The sequence below is a fragment of the Electrophorus electricus genome, chromosome 20 (genome assembly GCF_013358815.1).
Source record: "Electrophorus electricus isolate fEleEle1 chromosome 20, fEleEle1.pri, whole genome shotgun sequence".
Classification (NCBI taxonomy): Eukaryota; Metazoa; Chordata; class Actinopteri; order Gymnotiformes; family Gymnotidae; genus Electrophorus; species Electrophorus electricus.
In genome coordinates this window covers 2,776,241-2,799,339 of record NC_049554.1, presented here as the reverse complement: position 1 = coordinate 2,799,339, position 23,099 = coordinate 2,776,241, and the positions used below count along the sequence as shown (strand labels likewise).

The 23,099-nt window shown below is 50.2% G+C and overlaps 1 protein-coding gene across 9 annotated transcripts in view; it reads left to right on the top strand.

The window, feature by feature from the left end:
- Window positions 1-23,099, top strand: part of atp2b4 (ATPase plasma membrane Ca2+ transporting 4) — a 63,977-nt gene that overhangs the window by 13,857 nt on the left and 27,021 nt on the right. For 6 of the 9 annotated variants that reach the window (XM_035520251.1, XM_035520242.1, XM_035520244.1 and 3 more), the window contains 6 exons: window positions 10,503-10,950; window positions 18,654-18,851; window positions 19,496-19,753; window positions 20,666-20,791; window positions 21,014-21,139; window positions 22,581-22,616. In XM_035520251.1, the coding sequence (XP_035376144.1) occupies window positions 10,755-10,950; window positions 18,654-18,851; window positions 19,496-19,753; window positions 20,666-20,791; window positions 21,014-21,139; window positions 22,581-22,616 (940 nt within the window). In that variant the 5' untranslated portion in view covers window positions 10,503-10,754. Of the gene's footprint in view, window positions 1-1,399; window positions 1,493-10,502; window positions 10,951-18,653; window positions 18,852-19,495; window positions 19,754-20,665; window positions 20,792-21,013; window positions 21,140-22,580; window positions 22,617-23,099 lie in introns of those variants that run through there. The other 3 variants (XM_035520247.1, XM_035520250.1, XM_035520245.1) reach the window with 2 other exon arrangements.

The window sequence follows — 23,099 nt, the reverse complement described above, 5'->3', positions numbered from 1 at the left end:
GAGGTGCTTGGGGGTGTGGCTTGGAGAGCAGGCAGCGGCATGGAAACAGGAAAAGAGGGTCAAGGAATGAATGTGTTTGCTGGGGAGAGCAGACCAGGGAGTGGAAAGTTTCCAAACAACCCCCCAAGCCCATTGCTCTTTCTTCCTTCATTGGGCAGCGCTTTCCAAACTGTACTTTGACGGCAGAACGGAGACGTGGAGATCCTGAAGAGCAGCCCTGAAGAGCCATAATAATGTTTCCACTTTCCTTTTCATGCCGGACTGGAGTACAAACCGGCACAGAAGAACAGAATGCTTGGAATTAGCCTCACAAATGAAGCAGCTGTGTGGAACTGTTCTACAACAGCACACACACCCACCCACCCACCCACACACACCCCGCAGATTGAGTAGCTTTCTGGTAACAGGAATCCCGAAGCAATGTACTGCCAGTGTACTGTACTACTGCTTCAAGAAAGCCTCATGAAAATATTCGATTCTTTGTTATATTATTTGACCACTTCTTTTCTTCTAGGATGGAAATATGTAACCTTGTTGTGGTATAACTTTAGGCTCTTGATGTGGTCCATGTGCTGTCTGCTCTGACAGATAAGGAAACGTTCCTGGTCTGTTCTGAAATCGGGGGGAATTCAAGACATCTTGTGATTTGATTAATAACATGTTTTTGTGTTGCTTCCAAAGTGGCTTTCTGTTATTGGCTGCCACCTGGGAGGTAATGTATGCATGTTGAATGAGTCGACTGAGCATCTCGCTTTGTTGAGGTCTCTCAAACTTTAGGAGTAGAATTTAAAAAGACAAAAAAAGCAAATCTTAAAAGCTGTTCTCATTCATGTTCTGGTTCATGATCAAATACTTTCTCTCTCTTTCACACACACATATTCACACAGGCGTGCACACAAATGAACTCATTTTATCTTAGACGTACTTGCAAACATTTGCACTGCGAGGTGGATAAACAGAGCATGGCTTGCCCGCGTACACTCGTACACACGCTGTTAAGGCCACCAGGGGGCGGGGGCGGGGGCGGGGTCAGGTGTAGTGGGGGGCTGAGAGAGAGAGGAGAGAGAGAGAGAGAGAGAGAGAGGCTGAGCTGAAATGAACCTGGTGCGGTCATTAATGCAGGGCTTCCCTGACTCCACACTTGCCAGCAGCTTATTAATAGTCCATCGCCTGCCCCACTTTCCCCAGACCACACAGCCCTCCCCCACCACTTCTGGCCGCTTTCTCCTCCCCTGACCCTGGAACCGCTTTGTCTGCCCAAATCCTGCCCTTGACTGTTACGAGCGACGACGGCGGCGCTGATCTCAGCGCAGCTGAGTGGCATCCGCCCTCCTTCCCTCGCCACCCGCGTCTCAGTTTGACGTGGAAATATCCTGAGATGACTCACACTGTGGCTGAAACCTAAACCTGCCGTTGGACAGTCTGGAAGGGAGCTGTATCGCTGTTGACTAGGTGACTGTTGGCTTGCCCGAGTCTGTAGGGAAGATTGGAGGTGAGAGATTTTTTTTTTCAGGCTTGCATGATTTGTCTTGACAACAGCTGACAAGAGTCTGTCATAAATTGCGCTTGGCATTGTGGGAAAGCAAACAGGGAAACTGCAGTCTCACTTTCAGTAACAATCCCACAATCCCTACAGTGCATATCTTAAGCTGCCAGACTTATTAAACCCAAGTGTAACCTACCTTGTGACAACAGGACAATGGAAGTGTGTGTGTGTGTGTGTGTGTGTGTGTGTGTGTGTATAAAAACATCTGTGAGCGACACTTGTGTTGCTGGAAAGGCCATTCCCTTTGTCTGACTATTTTCATGTCCCACCTCTCTGCATGCCAACTAAGAGGAAGAGCAGAGTGTTATGCCTCAAGTCTCTTGGCTTTTGGGGCCAAAATATTTGCCTTGTCTCTTGGCTTTTGGGGCAGCATTGCGTCATGAGTCATGGGACTGCCCTCCGAGTGTGGGAGTGTGGATGTCAGGCGATGAGATTGGGCGGCTGGGTGGCAACAGTTGCCGGGTTACTTACAGCACAGCTACTTCCTTCTTTGAGTGTGTGTGCCTGTGAAGGGCTGCTTTTTGATGTATGCACATGCGCTTCAGATGTCCCGAATTTGCTCGCTGTAATTTTGTCCTCACAACTTCACTCCAGACTGAATAATTGCAAGGTACGCTTTCAGACCATAGCGGCTGCAGGTGTCGTGAGTCTCAGTCTCTCTCTCTCTCTGTCTCTCTCTCCTTTCTTCTCTAAGAGTGTGCTAGTGTTCTTTGTGATCAACCATTGTGCATCTTCCGTTATCGTTCCTCCATTATCGCCTTCCCTGCAGGCTGCTGCATTGATTAATTAGCAGGGAGATGATTTTAAAAAATGGGCGAGATTTAGATTTAAGCAGCCGGTCGATGAGACGGTTTTGTCCCGAGAGCGAGATGCTCTGGTGTGTTCTACTGCACTTTTATCCAAGCTCTTACTGCAAGCCTGCTGGAAGGGATGAGCCTGTGTTTAAGTGCGGAGGAGGGCCCGCATTTCCCAGAGTTGGGAGTGGAATTCCCTTGTATTACATTACATGAACTGAAGATCTAGTGAGGTGGCCCTCTTAGAGAATATAACAAACCCATGCAGTCCGTGGATATAACATACCCCTGTAATGTGTGATTTTGGATTTAAACCACGAATCTGCTTCCATGTTCTGCATTCTTCATCGCTGAGTGTGGGAAGTGAGGAATCGTATGGGGAATGACTATTTGGCATGCGGTCCTCCTCCTTTTCCCAGCCTCCAGGGATGAGTGACTCTGTAGTTCCTCTGAAACAAACATGCAGGGCGCGCTGAATGCGGCTGGAAAAGCCAGGCTGGACCTACGCGAGGGCGCCGGGCTCTCTGCCGTCGCGCCCGTGTTTTTATCAGGGATCTCTGGCACTCCGTAGTCCATGCACGGCTGCAGGCCTGAGATCCCGTCCCCAGTGCAAGCTCCAGCTGACCAGCTAGAGCGGCGACCTCGGTGGGCCGCGTGCCGGGGACGTAAACGCTGCCTTTCCCGCCGTTTCACCCCCCGGAGGCCCTGTCCTGTCTGTTTGTTTTTCCTGCAGCCCAGAGGTCCTGAGGGACTTTGCTTTCTTTCATGAGCACAGCTCTCTCAGGAAAAAGGGGAGCGGCGGCGCGGAAGATTCCATGTTTGCCGTCTTCTGGGAATAAGGGTTTGCCAGCCCTCGTACCGGGGGTGCCTTACTGTTGCGTGCTAATGCAGTACCTTCGGTGAGGCTGGCACGCCCAGCGGCTCCCTCTCTTGGGTACTGTGGTACAGCTCTCCATCTCCAACAAAGAATCAGGGGTCTTTATGTCCTGCTAAAATGGCATGCACGTCATTGTTTTGTTGTGGTTTACTAATCCCAAGCAGAACCCCGCACGAATGTTAAGTGGTGTCGGCTGTCCGTAATTATGCCCGCCTCGATGCTCTCCTGGATGCTGCAGCGCGCTTTCTGTTAACGCTGCGCTCACGGCTCCGAGACGGTCGATAGGATCCATAGGTGCTGTGCGGGTCTTCACTCGGTGTGAACTAAACGTGGAAAACAGTTTAGAGACTTCTGCTCATAGTTTCTGTAACGCAAAGGTCGATACGGTGCCGGTTCAGCCCTGTAAACACCGCGATCTCCATGCTGGGAGACGTTTGGGCATCTTGCTCCCAGCCTGGTTAAAATGGCAGGCTCCTAAGCCAGTATTGAAGGACCGAAGGTTCCCGCGCTTGTCTTGTCTCCTGCTCCCGGTAGCCTGAGGCGGTTTCTTTTTTTCTTTCTTTTTTTCCTTTGCGCGTTTTTCTTTGGTCTCATGGCGTGATGAGCCCTGCTGTCCGCGCTGTGCTGCTAATGGAGACCGCGGCTGCCCGCCCTCGTCCTGTCTATTTACATAGTCATTTGAAACCCTGCTTTGTAATCGACAAACGGGCATGTTCAGGTATCGAATGTGTTTGGGGGGGGGGGGGCAGTAAAAATGGAAGCAAGGGTCAGAACTCTTGATCTTGTTACTCATTTCATTTGCTTTTGTGGCATTGGATCTTGCGCTCATTGTATTCTAATGTTCCCCCCTCTGTAGTGTTCTGAATCGCTAATTCACTCTCGCTCTCTCTCTCCCCACATACCTTCCTCCCTTTAATGCCAAGGCCATTAAATTTAAACTCTCCCCCCCCCGCCCTCGTTCTCGTGTTCTCTTTCTCTCGTTCCCGTTCCATTCGGCTTCCTCCCCCACCCCCTAGCAGGGGGATTTCCTCTGGTTTTCTGGGCGAAAGGCAGGAGGGTGCGGCTCAGCATAGGGCTGTGGGCCGGCGGTCCCCAGCGCGCGCGACCTACGCCATCAAAACACGAGCGTGCGTTTGTACGTCCACGAGCGCCGGAGTTGAGACGCATAATACTGACACAACACGGTGGCACTCGGAAGAGCTGAACAGAGAACTGACAGTGCAGAACCTGCCCCGAGCTGAGGCAGGCACGCGAGTTCGTGCGCGCGCTCGGTCCATGTACGCGGCGAGCTCGCCGCGTGAAGGTCCACCATATGTAGCGCGGGCAGGGGCTGGGGGCTCCTCCGGTTCTCCACGTCAGCGGTCCGGTCGGACGCTCCCATGCGGAAGGGAAGCGCGACCACACGCTGCATGCTAACACCACCTGCTTCAGTGAATTTTCCCTGGGCCGCCTTACCCACTACATAGACGCTACGCTGCTCGGTGCTTTACAGCAACCTGGGGATTTCCTCCTAGTTATTACTGTGTGGGTGTGAGTGGGTGGTGCGTGTGGGCCGGTTTGGTGCAGCGGGGGGCACCAAGAATTGAGGTCTCTGCATTCTCTCACTTTAGTATGCAAGGCAGGTGTGGCTGCAGTCAGAGGGAGGCTGGGTCCCACCCACACCACCGCCCCCCTACACACACAATGCGTAATCCACAACAGGCCCATCCCATTACATGCCTCCAGTTATGTACACATCTGTTCGCTTTCCCTGCCTGCTCTCTCTCTCTGGCTCCCTCTTCTCGTTCATCACTCTTTTTTTTTTCTCCATCCCTCTATTCCCGACTCTCCTTTCTTTATATTCTCTCCCTCTCCTCTCCAAAACAGTCTCACCCACTGTTTTTCCTGTTCTTGTTCTGTCTCCCCCACCATACAGTGCCTTCTCCTCTGACACGGACAATTTCCGTTCTGTCTGCCACTCTGCTGCAAAAGCATCCATTCAGTCCTTCCCTGCTTTGATCTAATCCCTCTCTCTCTCTCTCTCTCTCTCTCTCTCTCTCTCTCTCTCTCTCTCTCTCTCTCTCTCTCTCTCTCTCTCCCACTCTTCCTCTACCTTTCATTCTCACTCCTCTTTCTGTTGCTTTGTGCGCGTGCACATGCATGCGCGTGTGTGTGTGTGTGTGTGTGTGTGTGTGTGTGTGTGTGTTTAATCTGACTTGCTCACAAACAACCCCCTGCCCCCCTGTGGAAGCCTGAGCAACTGATGAATGAAGCCCAGAGAGGAGGTACCACCACCTGTGCCGGAGGCGGTGTGGAGATGGATGTCCTCCTCAGTCCGTCCTGGGAAGGGCAGATCAGGGCCTGGAGCCCAAGGGAAAGACCCGCCGTAGACGGGTGCTATCGACCAGCATCTCTGTTGCGAACGCCGCGCCCGGCGGGGCGTGCTGATGTGCGTGGCTTCTAGAAGCACAAAAAGAAAAGAAAAACGCTCAAAGAAAGCTCAAAGCCAAACTCCATTATCAGGAAACCGCTGCTTTCCTAAATATACAAATATATAAAAACAAGAAGGAAGGAGGACTGCGTTTGCCAGTGGTGGATACGCCTACGTGCTTCGTTTGTCCTGCCTGCCACAGGAAGCTGTGAGCGGTACTCCACTCCTGTGGATTGTCTCTGTTCAGCGTCAAATTGGTGCTAAAGCTCTCTGGCCACGCCCCCACAGAGCCCCTCCCCCCGCCTTCATCTCCACACGGGCCTTAATTATCGGAAGTGCTGTTTGACCCTGTCCTGCGGCCCGCTGTGCCTGTGATGACCCAACACTACTCTGCTTTGGCCGTTTTTGGAAATTGTGTTTTCTTTTATGTATTTTGTGTTCTGTATTTTCTTTTTTAATCAGGTCTGGGACAAACGAGCTTGATTAAGGCTGGCATGTAAACACTGAGGAAGACTACTGAAGAGAGTGGTGTGATCTGTTAGCATGTGAAGAGGTGGGCTTAGCCCCCAACCCTGCTCCGTGTTTGGTTGCAGTCCCCCTCCAATAACCCCCCACCCCCCATACGCTTAGAGCATTGTGTAAAAATTAAGCAAAACATTTCAGACATAACTTGTGTGTAGAATGAGTTTCAACTGAGTTGGAGGGATGTGTGGAAAAGTATATTTATATTATTTAAATTATTTGTTGAGGAGACTCCACAAGCTGCATCCACACATTCACACATGCGACAGCGAGCTGAAAAGAATGTCAGAATTTTAAAAGTTACATTTTCCACCAAAGAAAATGTTCTCAGAGGATGACAAGGTTGCAAACACCAGCGTGGGCACTCAGGCTTTGATTGCGTGTAGCTTATGGCACTACCCCTAATGAGTGGCTCCCACAGACAGGGCACTAGAGCCTCTGTGTGTGTGTGTGTGTGTGTGTGTGTGTATATATATATATATATATATATATATATATATATATACACACACATATACACACACACACACGTAGTGGGCCATTAGTGCAATGTATGTGTGAGTGATGTCATTGTTTAATATATATTTATATATAAATACCATAACGTGCACCCATGGTCAGCAGTGCTGAGAAGCCTTCAAAAAACAGTATTTGTGAAAACCAAAATTTATAATTTAACATTTAATAAGTAAGATGTACACAATTTTGGGTTTCTGTGGAATCATGCAGCGCAATTTCAGTAGTTGGTCAGAATGACGTTCACATTCTTCGTATCAGGTTAGACACACTTTGGGTTGAACAATAAAATGAAATGAGCATGTTAACATTCCTAACACCCTAATACCATTGTCACTGTAGCTTTAAGTTTTACTGTGTTATTGCTGAGATCTTTTTTTGTTTTTTTTTGGTTGGTTTTGTTTTTTTTACAGCTCTGGCGGACAGCCCCCCAATTAAAAACATCATCCCGCGCTCCTGATCGTTGCCTGGAGACCGTGTGGCACCATCCATGCCGCTGGCTGTTTAGATATTCCCCCTGTTCAGTAAGACGCTGTGTTCTTTAGGGCTGGAACTTCTACAGTCGCAGAGATGTAACCTAGACAGATGAGTCACCATCTAAAGAGAGAGACGGAGGGAGAAGAGAGAGATGTGGCGAGGGAGGGAGAGACAAAGATGGGCAGAAAAGGGAGGGAGGGAGCAGGGGCCTTCTGCTTTTCATGCAGCTCCTGGGCTGTGGAGGTGGATGCAGTACCTTAAGGCCCCACATTGGCACTGCCGTTACAGGACTGCAGAGGAAACAGATGGGCCCATGATTTACATCTGCCGCCTACGAACCTAAGCTTCTACTTTTTAAACCAGGAGCAGAGCGTCTCTCTCTCTCTCTCTCTCTCTCTCTCTCTCTCTCTCTCACACACACACCTGCAGCTCTTGTTCACCCTTCTATGTCTTGGTCCCTGTGCACTCAGGCAGCGGTACTGATTTGACTTGCGTTTATATGCTGTAACACTCAGTCATATTTTACGCCCTCGCACTTCACGTAGGGCTACTTAGTGCACTAATTAGTGCACAGAAACAGGCCTTGCAGCCACCTTTAGCTGCCAATGCTGAGAGCAGACATCACCTTCTCCCTTCTGCTAATTCGTCAGTGCACCCAGAATGCACCAGCGCTGCTCCGGCGCAAGCACACGTGCACGACGCGCCGCACGTGGGCGGCCCTGAGGCCTGCTCTCCGGCCGCTCTCTCGACTCGCTCCGCGTGTGCTTCTGCTCCGTGTGCCAAGTCTACCCGAGGTTCATTCCCCCCCCCACCCTCACCCTGCCCAGGTTTGTTCCCTGGGCAGAAGTAATTGCCTCATCCGTGCTCAGTTAATCGGGAACACCCAAGTGAACCAGAGGCCCAGAGCTGGCTGAAAAAATGGAGAAATATTCAAATGAGCAATTTAAAATATTCGAATTTCTGGAAATATCTAGAAAGCTTAAAAGGGCAGTTTTGTAATCCAGTTTTGGAGGTGTGTGCACTGCTGTTGTGGAACACACAACTAACGGTGCAGCTTCATAGTAAAGCGCTGGTTCAAGTTTGGTTCAAGTCCGTAACTTCAACACCCTGTAGCCTTTCATGTTTGCATACACATGTTCATTAAATATTCACATGCTCGATAAATATTCATATTGAGCGTTCGGCACGCTCGTCCTCGGCAGAGGCCCGCCAGCTGCTCCGTCAGTCCCAGCGCTGGGAGAAGAGACTTTCCCCATCACTTTAGCTGAATGAGGAGGAGCTGTCACAGCCTTTCTTGCGCAGCTGCCGGTCTCAGCTCCTTCACACCCGTGCGATTGGCTCCCCGCGCGTGTAGGCGGGGCCAGACTTTCACACGCCACTGCTACCCCGTTGAACTGATGCAGAATCGTTTCCAAACGGCTCCGCTGTGCTTGTTATTAAAATGTTAAAAAAAAAATAATAATTTTGTTGTTGTTTTCATAATCATTCATAATTCATTCAATTGTCTTGGTGGGTGTACTTGACTTGTGGGTAACACTTCTAGCTAATATCCCTGCAGATATGGACAACTGTTCTCAGACCAGTCCCTTCTGCCTCCCACTAGAGGTAATTTGTCTGATTTGCCTCCTCCTCTCTCCTCCCTTTTTTTTCTTAATACTTTCGGTCATTTCTATGGTTAATCTCTTATTACAGCACAGAAGGGGTTTGGACATCCAGTGGCGGCAACATGCTGGTCTGTAGCTCCAGGCAAGGTGCTTCAGAGTTCTTCGCTAATCACCCTGTGTGATTCCACGGAAAATAGTTAGCCTGCACAAATCTGACATTTGTCATGTGGTCTACGCTCACGAGGTTGACACTGATGCCGATTTCGTACAAAATTTGCGTGCGCCTGAATTCCTTGGTTATGTGGTATGACTTTCCCCCAATTTGGACTTATTTGATATGTCAGAATTAAGTGGCTAACCCAGTTAATGTGTATCATATTTATTCCAACAGTCTTTTTTTAAAAAATGCCTTCAGATAACGGTCGTAGATGTGTGCAATGAAAGTATGTCTTGGTTATTTATGAGGCTATGACAAACTAGCTTCGCTCAAGGACAATTTGCAGAACAGCGGAATTAGAATAATGACTTCACATTTCTGAAGGCTTCCCATCGGCCTTAATATAGAGCCGATGAAGACACCTCCCCCGTCGGTCACCCAGTTCACCCTGCCACTGTGCAGAAGACGTAAGCCATTCCACCCAAGCCCTTCTTATCTCGGCACCACGCTTGGTTATTTGGCAGCGTTCGAACCCCTGGGGCCGATTTCTGGGAGAACCGTGGGCACTCGGTGGGGCCCGGTGAGCTCCGCATGCCGTAGGAGTTGTAGGTCCTCACGTCACATGCCGCACGTCAGGGCGTGCGACGTTGGTAGAGAGGGCCGCCACGTCGAACGTACAGCAGCCTGGAAACTGTAAGTCTGTGTGTGTGTGTGTGTGTGTGTGTGTGTGTGTTTGAAAGAGAGATTGTTTACCGAATGGATGGGTATAATGGATTCCCACTCCTGCATTTCATCTCGGATCCCTGCAACACACACATCAAAGGGTGACCTCCATTTTGAGCATTTGAAGTGTTTAAGAAGGCCCAGTGGAGCAGGACCCCTGACTATCTCCCATTAACACAGAGCGCTTATCTCAAATATTGGCAGACATTGTCCTGCCGGCTTAATCGGAGACCAGAACCTCCCTTTTTTCTGTCTCTCTGATGATCTCGCTCTCCCAGGATGTCCAACGCCACCCATTTCCCTTCTTGCTCAGTCTTGCTCAGTCTTGCTCTCACTCTCACTGACTCACTCATTCGGTCTCACACACATTTGAAACAAACAGAGTGAACTGGGGTAAATGCCAGAACCGGGGATTCCACCAGAGTGCATCATTTATGTATGACCACAAAAAAAAAGAAAGGGGGAAAAAAAAGAAACTGGAATTTTTTTTCCCTCCTTCTCAGAAAGTCCTGTAAAATGCACACATTCTTAACTTTTATGGGTTCTCCATGTTTTTTTAGATTTCTTTTTCTATAGAAATATAAGTCTGAAGACTTGATGTCTATGTATGCTACCGTGACGCTGCAGTCTTGAGAGTTGAAGATTCTTCAGTTGTGGTTGAACATTGTGCGCTTTTATTTTATGATAGATTTTGTTTTAGTACTCCGTTTGCCAAACCAAATGCTCATAAAGTACAAGGGGTAGTCCCTGTGTGTCCAGATGGTGGAGTTTTCTGTTGAATCATGTACTTCTCTTCCGGTCCAATAGGCATTTAGCAGCGACGCCACTGCTGACTTGTGTCTAAACTGGTCTTCTCCCCTGTCCTCTCTGTTGCAGTTGTTCTGCGTGGACGACTAGACACGGTACCATGCCAGCCCTGGCCAGCTTTCCTCTCCTGGGCTCCTTCCTCTAATGGTTCTTCTCCATTTCCTGCAAGAAGACAACCAAGCGTTTCGTGTGTTTCCTCGGAAAGCCAAAGCCGCTGCGCCGGTGCAAACTTCGCCCTCCATTGGGAGCATTCCTCTTGGCCCGTGAGACTTGAGCGACGCATCGGAACCGGTGGGGCTGAGCGACAGCTGCCAATCCAAAATGGCCAACAACACTGCGGACCACCCGCCGGGGAACTCGGTGGCCGAGGGCAACCATGACGGGGACTTCGGCTGCAAGCTGATGGAGCTCCGAGAGCTGATGGAGCTCCGAAGTGCGGAGGCGGTGGCCAAACTCAGAGACATGTATGGAGACGTGCAGAGCGTTTGCCGTAGGCTGAAAACCTCACCAATTGAAGGTAAGGCGCGTGCGCGCGCACACACACACACACACACACACAGACACACACACACACACACACACACACACACAGACACACACACACACACACACACACACACACACGCACACACACACACAGACACGCACACACACACACAGACACACACACACACACACACACACACACAGAGACACACACACAGAGACACAGAGACACACACACACAGACACACACACACACACAGAGACACACACACAGAGACACACACACACACACACACACACACACACAGAGACAGAGACACACAGACACACAGGTACACACAGGCACATGTGTGCGCACACTTAAAGAAGACAGTGTAGTGCCTCTATGCCTAATCAGTGACTTGCACATTTAACGCATGCACCACACACATTTGTAACTCCAACTCCTCCAGCTGTGACAGTGGTAGCGTCTCCTGAACAAAGACGCCGTGCTGACGGACACTTGAGTCGGGAGTTGAGAGAGAACACTAAGTGAGGAGTCTCAGTGGAGAGCTCTGTGACTTGTTCTAGGACCTTAAGTGGCATTTGATGGCACGACGGTTTTGCTCTCGGTGTGTGTCCTACTTGCTGGTTTATGCTTCCACACGAGAGACTTATTTATAGACGAGGCTTTAGTTTGTCTCGTAACGTCTGAGTTCTGCGAGAGCTTCGCCGGTGTCTTCAGCATCTTCTCCAGGGTTGCTGGTAGTAGCGGCGCACTCAGAAATACTCCTGCCGGAACTCCCTAGCACCGATCCTAAAGTCGGGAGAGCGCACGCAACAACATCCGAACAAGATACGCGCGTAACTGCTGCTCTGCGGCCCGGCAAGCCGCAGGCTGGATGTTCTCTTAACCAGCTGTGCGCGCAACAGGATTGCTGTATACCACCGGACGGACGAATACCTCATTATTGGCTTGAAATGAACACAGTCTTTACGGCTCTTGTGATCTGAAATCAGCAGGGCCACTGTACAGCTTCGAGGTCAGCCGGAAAAGGTTTCGGTTGACGACCCCGTTTCCAGGTGCGGGCGCGTCCCGTCACCACATCGCTGAACCGTTCCTCAGAATGCAGTGCCGTCAGTAATTTTCCTTTTATAAATGAGTTCATTACCGTCGCAGCGCGGCATCATTTAGCGCCTGTGCGCGCACGCACGCAGCCGGGTGTTCGCCGCACGGACGGAAAGCACATTATTCTACGAGGAGGGAACAGCATCACTTCACTCCACTTTAAACATATGGCCCCGTTAGTCCGTTCCAGCACTGAAATTTGTTCCATGCCATCCCCCTAATTACTTCATAGATCATCGCTCGGGTTCCGTTTAGTAATCAAGGTACAGCTGTACGGCCGCTCCCCACACGAGGAATGACTCATTTTGATGAAGGGAGCGTGATTTTTGTTTTCTCTCTTGCCGTAAAACGGGGGAGTTGAGCGGGAAAAATGGCGACGCCGCGGCCAGATTAGATCATCTGCGTTTCGGTTCTCGGCAGGATACCGGAGCGACCTTCGGATATTCTGTGACGGATCAGTCAGATGTCCGCACGGTTCGCGCGAATGAGGACGTGACTATATAAGATGGATTGGATCTGTTAATCGATTTTGCATTGCGAGGCGCCTGCACCCGAACGGCGTCCTCTGTCCCATTTCCACGCATTAGAGGGACGTATTTCGCCTGCTTGACGGTGGGCCGGTAGCTGTTAGTTTTCCATCACCTTCTTGGCTCTTGGACAAGTGGTTAACTCTGTAACGTCAGAGTGCTAAATATTTACAGAAATACCGTTTCCATTCCGCTACGGAAGACGTGGCATTTTAAGGGTCTGTGCCACCGGGAAAGCGTTGTTTGGATAGCGTGGCCCGTGCAGGTGCCATGTGTTCACCTCCGCAGTCTGACAGGCTGATGGCATGGGCCAAGTGGCTGGCAGCTGTAGCAGGCACCACACAAAGGAATGTCCCCAGAATGCTTTGTAAAACAGGTGGCACTTAAAAATAGAGGATGGGAGTGATATTTATGAAGCATCAGTAGGGCCAGTATAAGGTAATTTACTTGCACTTCTAGAGGCCATTTTTATTAAGGGCCTATTTAAGTTGTTGAATCAGTATTTCTATCCCTGTCTATTTTATAGTTCTTCAACCTGATATCCTTATTCATCCTGGTTCAGTCAGAAATGTAACTCCGCTAACAGGATGGCGAATCGCCGCCCTTGAGCTTTTTCGGTGCCTCCGCTAATTAATCCTGCATGCGTTATTGTTTGTTAATGAGCAGGAAGGCCCAGGTGCTAACACCACCAAAGTCACGGGGGTTGATTCCCAGGGAGCACACGTGCCGTATGTAAGTCGCTCTGGATAGGGGCGCGGGTCAAATGCGGAACATGAATACGTAAATGTAAATAATTTCAGTTAAAATGATGCCAGCAGGTTTTCAGGGGTCTGCTAGAATATTTTATTATGCCGCAAGACATATTTTAAAATAAAAGTACTGTAGTATTTTGCAGCCCTAATGTAAAGTGTAGTATATTAATTGATAACAGTTCGCTTAGTTAGGGTTCGTTGTATTAGTCTATTTGAAAACTGGTGACGCGTAACCTCTTGGACATTTTGGCGGGGGTCAAGGGTGGTTCCATTGTAAGGACCCTTAAAGCGGGTGCCAGGAATCAAGAATTGTCTGTGCATGCATGGACACATGGCAGGAGACCAGCCTTTTGACCCCGTGAAGGCTAAAAGAAGCATTAATCTCTTAAGATGGTTTTAGGTGGTTGGGTTAAGGTCCCCACCCAAGAGGTTATACAGAGGTCAAGGCACAGCAAGCTGTCAAGAACTGTCAATACTGCCATGTAGTGTTGGTTTAAGCAAATGTGTGTGTGTGTGTGTGTGTGAGTATTTGTCTTTGTCTTTGAAAAAGAGGATCAGAGTATTTAAAATTGAAAAGAGATTTACCTGAATATTACCCAAGGGTAGGGCCCTCTGATTCTTGTACAAAGGCGTTCTTTGTTTGCTAGTGACAGTGAACCATGGAATGGGAATCCACATCCATCAGTTAACCTGCACTTTCCCCTCATGGGTTGTAGTTTGTCATCATGTCACGATGGTCTGTTGCCACCCAAAATAATAAAAGTTTAACTCAAATATTCCGTAAAACATGCACCTCTAGCGCTTTATATGCTCCGGTTTCTTCACACACGACTGCCATGTTCGGAATGCTCAAAGGGTCAGCGAAGTCCAATCGCCACCTTGCTTGTCATGCAGCACTTCGTGACAGGGAGTCATTGAACCTGAACGCACGCTGTGATGATTATGATCACAGCATTCTGGTTTGGTTAACACTGACCACCAGACGAAAGTGTTTAAACAGAGTTAAAAGTTACGTTTCCAGTTTCAGCATGGAATTTGTATCGTGCAAAGGTGAAATGACAAGATAACGTTAAGTTGCCTTTACTCTCCTGAGTGACGTACAGGTGACTGATGTTCACAGTTTCCATTGTGTAATTAAAATGCAAGCGTAACTAGCACTTTTTTAATTCAAATCTGTGCAGCTGTGCAGCATATGCAAATTGCTTTGAAAATTTAGCATTATCTGGTGAGAATCACATGAGCAACGTTCTACTGTTTGGCTGTGTTTGCTTTGATGTGTCGCTTTGACACCCATTCAGTTTGAAACCATTTTATGATAAATGCTAACATCATTTGACTTATGAGTCCATTGTGTAATACGAGTAAATGTGATTAGAGCGAATGTAGAGACACGTGTGTCCGCCTGCTTCTCTGCAGCTGTTTCGGTCACTTGAGCACTGTTGGTAAACTAATGGGCCATCATTTCCATTTTTGATTTCTTAGTATTGACCGTTGGCTTTCATGGGCCTTGGAATTAATTTATTGTTTTGAGAAATTACGCAAACAGACATATGTGGTAGCTTTCTGAACAACGCATTCTTTTTATCAAGGCGGTGTCTCATTTCTCTAATCCAAACCGTCATTAATATACCTGCTGTAGGCTTGCGTAACTGGTTGTGTGCTGAAATTACTTTTCGGGAATGCGGTTAAGCCGCGTTCATTTGCCGACACGAGCACGCACGTGCACGAAAAGCACGCTCCCGGAGAGAGACGGAGCGAGCATGTGTGCGCATGCAAAGTGGCTGCACTCCAAAAAGCCCAGCCCTTATGCTGGCCATGTGTTCCAGAACCCTCACGCTGCTCCCCGCGAGGGCGGCAGAGCAAAACAACAAGCATGATGGGAAAGGCGAGCCCTCCCAGGAGAAGACGGCGCTTGTTTAAAGTGGGGCTAGAGCCCTGGCCGTCCTCCAGAGGCCTCGGTTCCGCTAGATGAGAGCGCGGCTGCCCGTGACGTCGCTAGCGCGCTGGAGTTGGAGGTGGTGCAGGTGGAAGACCTCCACAGCCAACAGAAGTACCTAACCCTCTTCAGCTATCCACTGCTTTGACTCGTACTTGTCACAACACAAAGAAAGTGTGAATGTGCAGTGGGTGCTGCAGCCTCTCTACCTTTTTCTGTCTCCCTCCATCTCTCACCCTCTTTTTTTTTATCTCTCTCTCTCTCTCGCTCACTCTCTTTCTCCCTCCTTTCTCCATCTCTTCTTCAGTCACTTGTGTCTTGCTTGTTGAAATGCAGCCTATTGTGCTTGGCCATCTTCCCAGGTTCTGTGACCACTGCAGCGCCTATTTAACGCTCCTCCTCCATCGCCCTCGCAACCGACTGCCCCCAGAAGGATGCGCGCACACATACACACACACACACAGACACGCACGCGCGCGCACTCATGCCCTGCCTTCACCATCGGTCACCTTGACGCTTGGCGCGCGAACGGTGTTTTGGTCTGACTGTTCTATTACATTATCTGCTGTCGTGCTGATCTGCGCTGCACCTTCAGCACCAGGGCGGAGGTGTTTTCAGTAATATTTCCGCCTGCTGTTCCGCCTGAGCGCCCACCCTCCCTCCACCCACGCCGTGGCATTCCCGTCGGAGAGGCGGGGGCAGGGCGGGGCCGGGTGAGGTCGACGTCGGCATGCTCTCCGCCGTCCTTTTTGGACGAGCTGTAGATTTTCGCGTGCGACGGAGCTTCAGGAGGCAGCGCACGTGGTGGGACGACAAGCCCAGGGAGGCTGCTGGGTCATTGAAATGCTGCCGTCGGCTCGGTTCCCCCTTGGGGGGGACAGGCGCCATGCTTCCCAAAATCTTCCCAAAAAGTGTCGACGCACATAAAGATCCCACAGAAACAAGCTGGACCGCCCCGCCCCGCTCCCCCTTTCTCAGCTAATGCCGACACAGAGACAGACGGCGAGAGAGAGAAAGAGAGCACATGATCTCTGGCTCATGTGTTCTTGCTCTCGCTCTCTCTCTCTGTTCCACTGTGTCTCTGTGAGACAGACAGAGAAAGCGAAAGACAGACAGAGAGCGAGACACATTGGAAACAACTACTACCCTTGTAGCCATTCACCCGGCCCGGAGTAGCCGGCCAAAACAAAGATTGTGTTTGTCAGGGCCGTGTGTGATGAGAACTGGGATCGGAGCTCACTTTGCCCACTAGCCGTCGAGCTTCAGAAGTGATGGATGAACGGTCTGAACCCAAAGATGGTCTCACGTGGAGCTCCGCTGAGCCTTCACGCACAGCGCCGCATTAATGAAGCAAGAGGCTAGACACAGGAACAGAAGGGGCAGGGAGAGGGGATAATCCCTGCAAGGCAACCCATTTTTTTTTTGCACCCTTAAGAAGAGGCGGTCCCACAGCCCCTCCCCCCCCCATCCTTTTATCTCAGTTCTTATACAGCAAGGTGCAGCTGACATTGTTCCGTTCTTTCGGTGAGGAGAAATTTCCCCGTGAGTAGGCATTTTTCCATGACGCCGCGTCTAGTGAAATGTTCACACTGCCAGTTCTCCTGCAAGGCTGTCCACCCACCCCACCGACCAACACCACACACACACACACACACACACACACACACACACACACACACACACACACACACACACACAACCTCCCCGGCTTATTCACAGCTCTGTCTGTAGGCCACGCAATAAAGCGGCAGGTCAGAGGCGGGCTCGGCTGCCGCTTCCCGCGGAGGAGGATTGATTGGTTTTCAGCTCCTTCTCCTCTCCCACCTGCTCCCATCACCCCACTCTTGCCTGACGCCTCCCCTTGGGAGGAGAGGGGGGCTGTGCTTCGCCACGTTCTTCTCCGGAGGCCCTTATTCACTCCAGCACCCCATCTCTGGCCGGCGGCCGGCCGCGGGGACGGGATTTAGAAGCCGCAGAAATTTGGGAGGTTTTTTTTGGGTTGTTGTTTCCTCCCCACATGCACTCGGTGTTCCCACCACCTGAATGAGGAGAGAGTAGGCGAGGTAGGATGGTGCTATTAGAGATAACGCATGCCCAGCAGAGCACACGGTTAATGGGGGAAGGCTACAAAACATGCCATTAGTGCTCACACCCAGCCCCATGTACACCCCCCACACACAGAGCTGCTCAGTTTCCTCTACCGTCCAGCTGGCACAGTAGTGGAACTGGGGGCAAAAAAAAGGAGCCTGGTTTGTGTACATGGACACACGCACATATATTTGTCCAAACTCTGAGCAACTAAAAGCTTTGTTCCACAAAACATTCCTTTTACTTTAATCCTGCCCCCTCCTGTTACTCCCCAAAGCAAAACCGCTGTCCTCTCGCGGAATAAAACCGGAGAAACGTCCCGGCTGTACACAGGTCTGTCCGCTGCCAGTGCTGCTCACTTCCTGTACTGATTAATTACTCCGCTACTCCTCTAAAACCTACCCAGTAACACCCTGTCTAATCCGCCTGGCCCGAGTCGTTTCTTTCACCAGACCTTTCTGGTTATGGCGGGGCGCGGGAGCTGATTAAATGGACGGACGCGTAGTCCTGTGACCCAGTTCTCTCCATGTGCCTTCACGTTACCTGCTGCAGAGAAGGACAGAAGGAGATGCGAAACGAAAAGGGGCGCAGAGGGGCGGGGCCGCGTCGTAACGGCAGAGAAGCAAGCGGAAACTTCCGCGGGTGCCGTCGTTGGCGAGCCCGTGCGTTGTGCTCGCGCAGGCCGGTGGATTCTTTGCACAGCAAGGACCAGGCTGCTGTTCAAACACAACTCTTGGTCGTGGAGAAGATCGACCGAGTCCCATTCTTGAAAACTTATTTATTCACAAAAATGGTTAATTCACAGCTAGACTGGAGCTACCCACCAGATAAATGATTTCCAGTAGAGATTACATCCTGAGGGGTGTGATGGAATACTAGTGCAAAGGTTTGTGTGTGGAGTTAAATTTTGAAATCTCGAAAAACAAAATGTGGAGTCACATAACAAATGGTCAAGGAAAACCTTTAACCGCCTTGCTCTTTGAAATTAAATAACCCCTAGATCATTGACCATTTCAGTGACAGAATGAGTTTACCAGATGTTCATTTTTGTGAAATATCATTCACTTATGATTGTCTGCTTTGATAAAGACAGATATAGAATGCATTTCAAACAATAACAATTAAAAAAGAGATTTCTCGCATGTGCACTCAAATGTCAGGAAAACTTTCACACAGTCTATATTCTGGCAGTGATATTAATCTTTTATTAAAGCCTCACTATCCCGCTGTATTAACAGAAATTCGCTTCTGTTTATCTTTGACAAAACATTTAATTCCTCATGGGAGCTTCAATGGTGTACCCTGGCTGTGGTTTTCCTGCAGGGCTCTCCGGGAACCCGGTGGACCTGGAGAAGCGTCACGCTGCTTTCGGGAAAAACTTCATCCCCCCTAAGAAGCCCAAGACCTTCCTGCAGCTGGTTTGGGAGGCTCTGCAGGATGTGACTCTCATCATCCTGGAGATAGCAGCCATCATCTCGCTGGGCTTGTCCTTCTACCACCCGCAGGGGAACGACAGCAACGGTGGGTTTGCGGGTTAGGGGTATACGTGCCTCACCGAAAACCTTTCCCACAAAAGTCCGCTTCGAGTGCCCTGGCCGTACTCGGGGCACGTCGCCATCGGCTCCGTTTGGTATTCGGCCGTAGTCGCGCAAAATTGGAAATCCCAGCGTAATTTGAGCATTTTCCCTCGGGAGCTTGTTTTGACTGGCCTTGGGAAAAACGAAACCGTTTTTGGCATCCTGTATGTTGATAACTATCTGCTGTGGGACAATCTTCTCCGACCCGCGATACACACAAGCTGGAATTGGCTGCTACAGTTTCCCCATATGGCTGAGCGCGCGAGACTGTCTTTAAAGTCATCTTAACTCTCCAGAGAGAAAATTGGGTCAGTGACGTGTAATCCAGTGTTGGTAAATAGTCCTGGCAGCCAAGGAGAACTTTTTATGATATGTAATAGATTTTTGTTTGTGTGTGTGTGTGTTTTTTTAAGGACTTTCAAAGTTTTGATGTTTGTTTTTATGGTCTACTAGGCATTTTGTCATAAATTCCACTGGAATCGCTAATGGTTTTTGGGTGACCTCCGTGAACTAACTTGGTTTGTGTGTGTGCGCGTGTGTGTGTGTGTGTGTGTGTGTGTGTGTGTGTGTGTGTGTGTGCGCGTACAGTCTGCGGCCAGGTCAGCGGCGGCGTGGAGGATGAGGGCGAGGCGCAGGCTGGCTGGATCGAAGGTGCGGCCATCCTCTTCTCAGTCATCATTGTGGTGCTGGTGACGGCCTTCAACGACTGGAGCAAGGAAAAGCAGTTCCGTGGGCTGCAGAGCCGCATCGAGCAGGAGCAGAAGTTCACCGTCATCCGCAACGGCCAGGTCATCCAGATTCCCGTGGCCGAGATCGTGGTGGGTGACATCGCCCAGATCAAATACGGTGAGGCCCCGATCCGCCGGCTGAGCCACTGAAGAACACCGAAGAACACCGCCTGCCTTTAGGAACCTCATTAGAAATTTTCGTTTAACTCTCTAGTTCTAATTGCATATGCACAAACATCTCTGCTCGTTATGGTATTGGCTCGGCGGCACACGCTGGTGGATACGCTAGATGACACGTATATGCTGTAACAGATCTCTTGGAACAGGGTTTGACCCAGTGCTACATTACCTAATGTTAAACACACCTGATAAGATGATAAATGCCATAAATTGGTATCGATAAATTGAAACACATTCTTGCACTAGATGTCAACCACCGTGCCTTAGAACGCAATCAAGAATCCATCACAAGACACAGCAACCAAAGTATTTAATTCCACCTGTATAACCTGCTGTGTTGGAGCGCGAATCGCTGGACTTCCGTGAGCACTCTGGCATTTCTAAAGCTCTGCCCCTTTGCCCCCGATTCCTGGCCTCGGGTGGCAGGCTCCAGTGTCCATGGCGCCGCTGCTAACAGCTTGCGCGGTCAGAGGCTCCTGTTTCAGCCCCCAGACTTGGCTATGATTTGCAGCATCATGCCTGTGTGAGTCACAGGACTGCCAGCGGCGCTGGCCCAGACGTGGGCGTTGCGTGGGACCCCAAGAGCCACACCAGAGAGCCATCTCCATGGTGGCTGAGAGCAGCCCCCCTCACCCTGCCTCTGACAGTCAGAGATTTGCTCTCGCTGCTCCGTTTTCCAGTCTCTCTCTCTCTCTCTCTCTCTCTCTCTCTCTCTCTCTCTCTCTGTCTCTCTCTGTCTCTGTGCATTCCTTGCCTTTTTTCCCTTCTTCTGTTCCTCAGTTCCTTCTGCTTGGCTGTTCTTTTCTCTCTCTTTCTCTTTAATGGCGGCCCCTCCCTTCCATTCCCCCAGGCGACCTCCTTCCGGCGGACGGTATTCTGATCCAGGGCAACGACTTGAAGATCGACGAGAGCTCGCTGACCGGAGAGTCCGACCAGGTCAGGAAGTCGCTGGAGAAGGACCCCATGCTTCTGTCAGGTGAGCGGGCGGCCCTCCTGCTCTTCGGCTGTCAGACCTCGCCACACGCCGCCGTAGGCCCCTGAGCCCCACAGCCAGCCTGTAACTCCGGGTCTTGACGCCTTGCCGTCCGGCTGCGTTTCCGCGGCTCTTCGGAGGCACCCGGCCGCCCTTTTGACCGGTTGCTGAGCACCCGGGCTGGTCGGGTCGGCTCGCTCACGTGACCTCTCGTCCCTCCGTCAGGCACTCACGTGATGGAGGGCTCCGGAAGGATGGTGGTTACTGCTGTGGGTCTGAACTCGCAGACCGGAATCATCTTCACCCTCCTTGGAGCCGGTGGTGAGGAGGAAGAGAAGAAGGTGAAGAAAGGTGAGACTGTCCGCAAGAGGTTTATAACCTCAGGAAAACTCCATGTTCTCATGTCAATCCGCCTACCTCACCACATACCTTCAGGCAAAGGCCTCCCCTCCCCTCCCCACCCCACCCCACCTCACCCACGGAGGTAAGAGCTATCCGGGTGAAGTAGCGTATAGATTACCCTCACCTGTGGCACTCTACTTTCTGAGTGTCCAGCGCCATGGAAGAGAGAGAAATTATTACACTCCGTATTCATCAAGATTTGGTTTAAGTTGTTGTTTGTCTTAGTCAAACTTGAACTTCATAAGCATGCCAGGCAGAGCTTCTGATTTCCAAAGAAAGGCGATTGGAAAGGCTCTCAGAAGCCTGTGCAGTGTTCAGAATTTGCGGCGTGGGTGCAGCAAAAAACAAAAAACAAAAAACAAAAACACCAACCAAACCTCCCCCAACCAAAAAAAAAAAGCTTGGTGAAACTACACAGACAGCCACGTGGACAGCTGTAGAAGCTCTGTTACACTGCACGGAAAGTCATCTGCTCTCCAGCAAAGTCCCTGTCCCTGCTGTGGCTACAGTATCTGGTCCTCCTCGGACCCCTGGGCATGTGTCACATTCAGCTGACAACTGTGTCTCTCTCTCTCACTCTCTCACTCACACACACACACACACACACACACACACACATCAATGCTCCTTGTCCTCTGCATTTGATGTCCATGTGTGCAGGATCCCTTGAACTAAAGAAGGTCATGCATGCCACGTTTTTTCGTACTATGAAAGGGTACTTGTCGAAGCAGGAGCGCCGAGCTGTGGCCAGGCTTCAGATAAGCCAGCCGTCACACACAGCCACAGAGCAGAGCTTCGGTAGTGTCGCTCACTGCAGACACAAAGCCCCCACCACCGCGGCAGCCTCCCGGACCCCCCCCAGAGTACCTCACATCCGGTCGGCTGCATGAACCGTCCTTTATGTCGCAATCTGACTTGCAATAATGGCATAAAATGAGGTGCCGATATCATTTGACTGTTTTGGAGTGAAATTAAGAGCCAAACGTGATTAAATGTTGACTCGCCTCTAAATCCGCTAAGTGAACAGGCTGGAACTGTTAGACAAACAGCTTTAGTTTTTATTGACTAGCAATAGAACTCCAGCATATACACTCACGGTTCTTATCAGTAGAGTATTATTTTCCTAAATCTCTCTGGCAAATATAATATAATACAAAATTATTGCCATACAGGAAAGGTTTTTTTTTTTTTTTCTCTTTTGAGATGCCGCAGTCTCTTGAGAGCCCACGCATGTGTGTACTATTGATTTTTTTATTTATTTATTTATTTTTAAATTCTTTTTTTTTTTGGGATTGTTTTTTAACCCTTGTTTTCTTTGATTTGTGTCTGGTTCATTTACTTTAATCCATGTTATATCAGCCCTCCGCCCTCTTTCTCTTGTTCTGAACAGGTAAAAAACAAGGAGCCCCTGAAAATCGCAACAAAGGTAACCCCGCCCCCTCCCCGCCCATCCAGCGACAAGTCTTGGAGTCTCGTGTCAGTCTCTCACTCACTCACTCTCTCACTCTTTCACCCCACTCTACCTCTCTGTCTCTCTCTCTCTCTCTCTCCCTCACCTCTCTCACACCTCTCTGTCTCTCTCTCTCTCGCTCTCTCTTTCTCTCCCACACGCTGTCGCTTTGACTCTTTCCCGCTGAGACCGTGGGAGTTTCTTCCTGCCTCGCTTTACCTGTGAAAGAGTGCAACTCTCACATGCTGACACAGAGTTGAGGCTCTGTGCACAGCACCCCCCCCCCCCCCCCCCCCACACACACACCTCTGCTGCCTGCCGCACACACAGGTGGGGCCTCAGAACCACGCTGCCCACAGGAAAATGCCTTATATGGGCGTGTGTGTGTGTGTGTGTGTGTGTGTGTGTGTGTGTGTGTGTGTGTGTGGTGGTGGGGGTAAGAGAGAAGAGGGGCAGAGA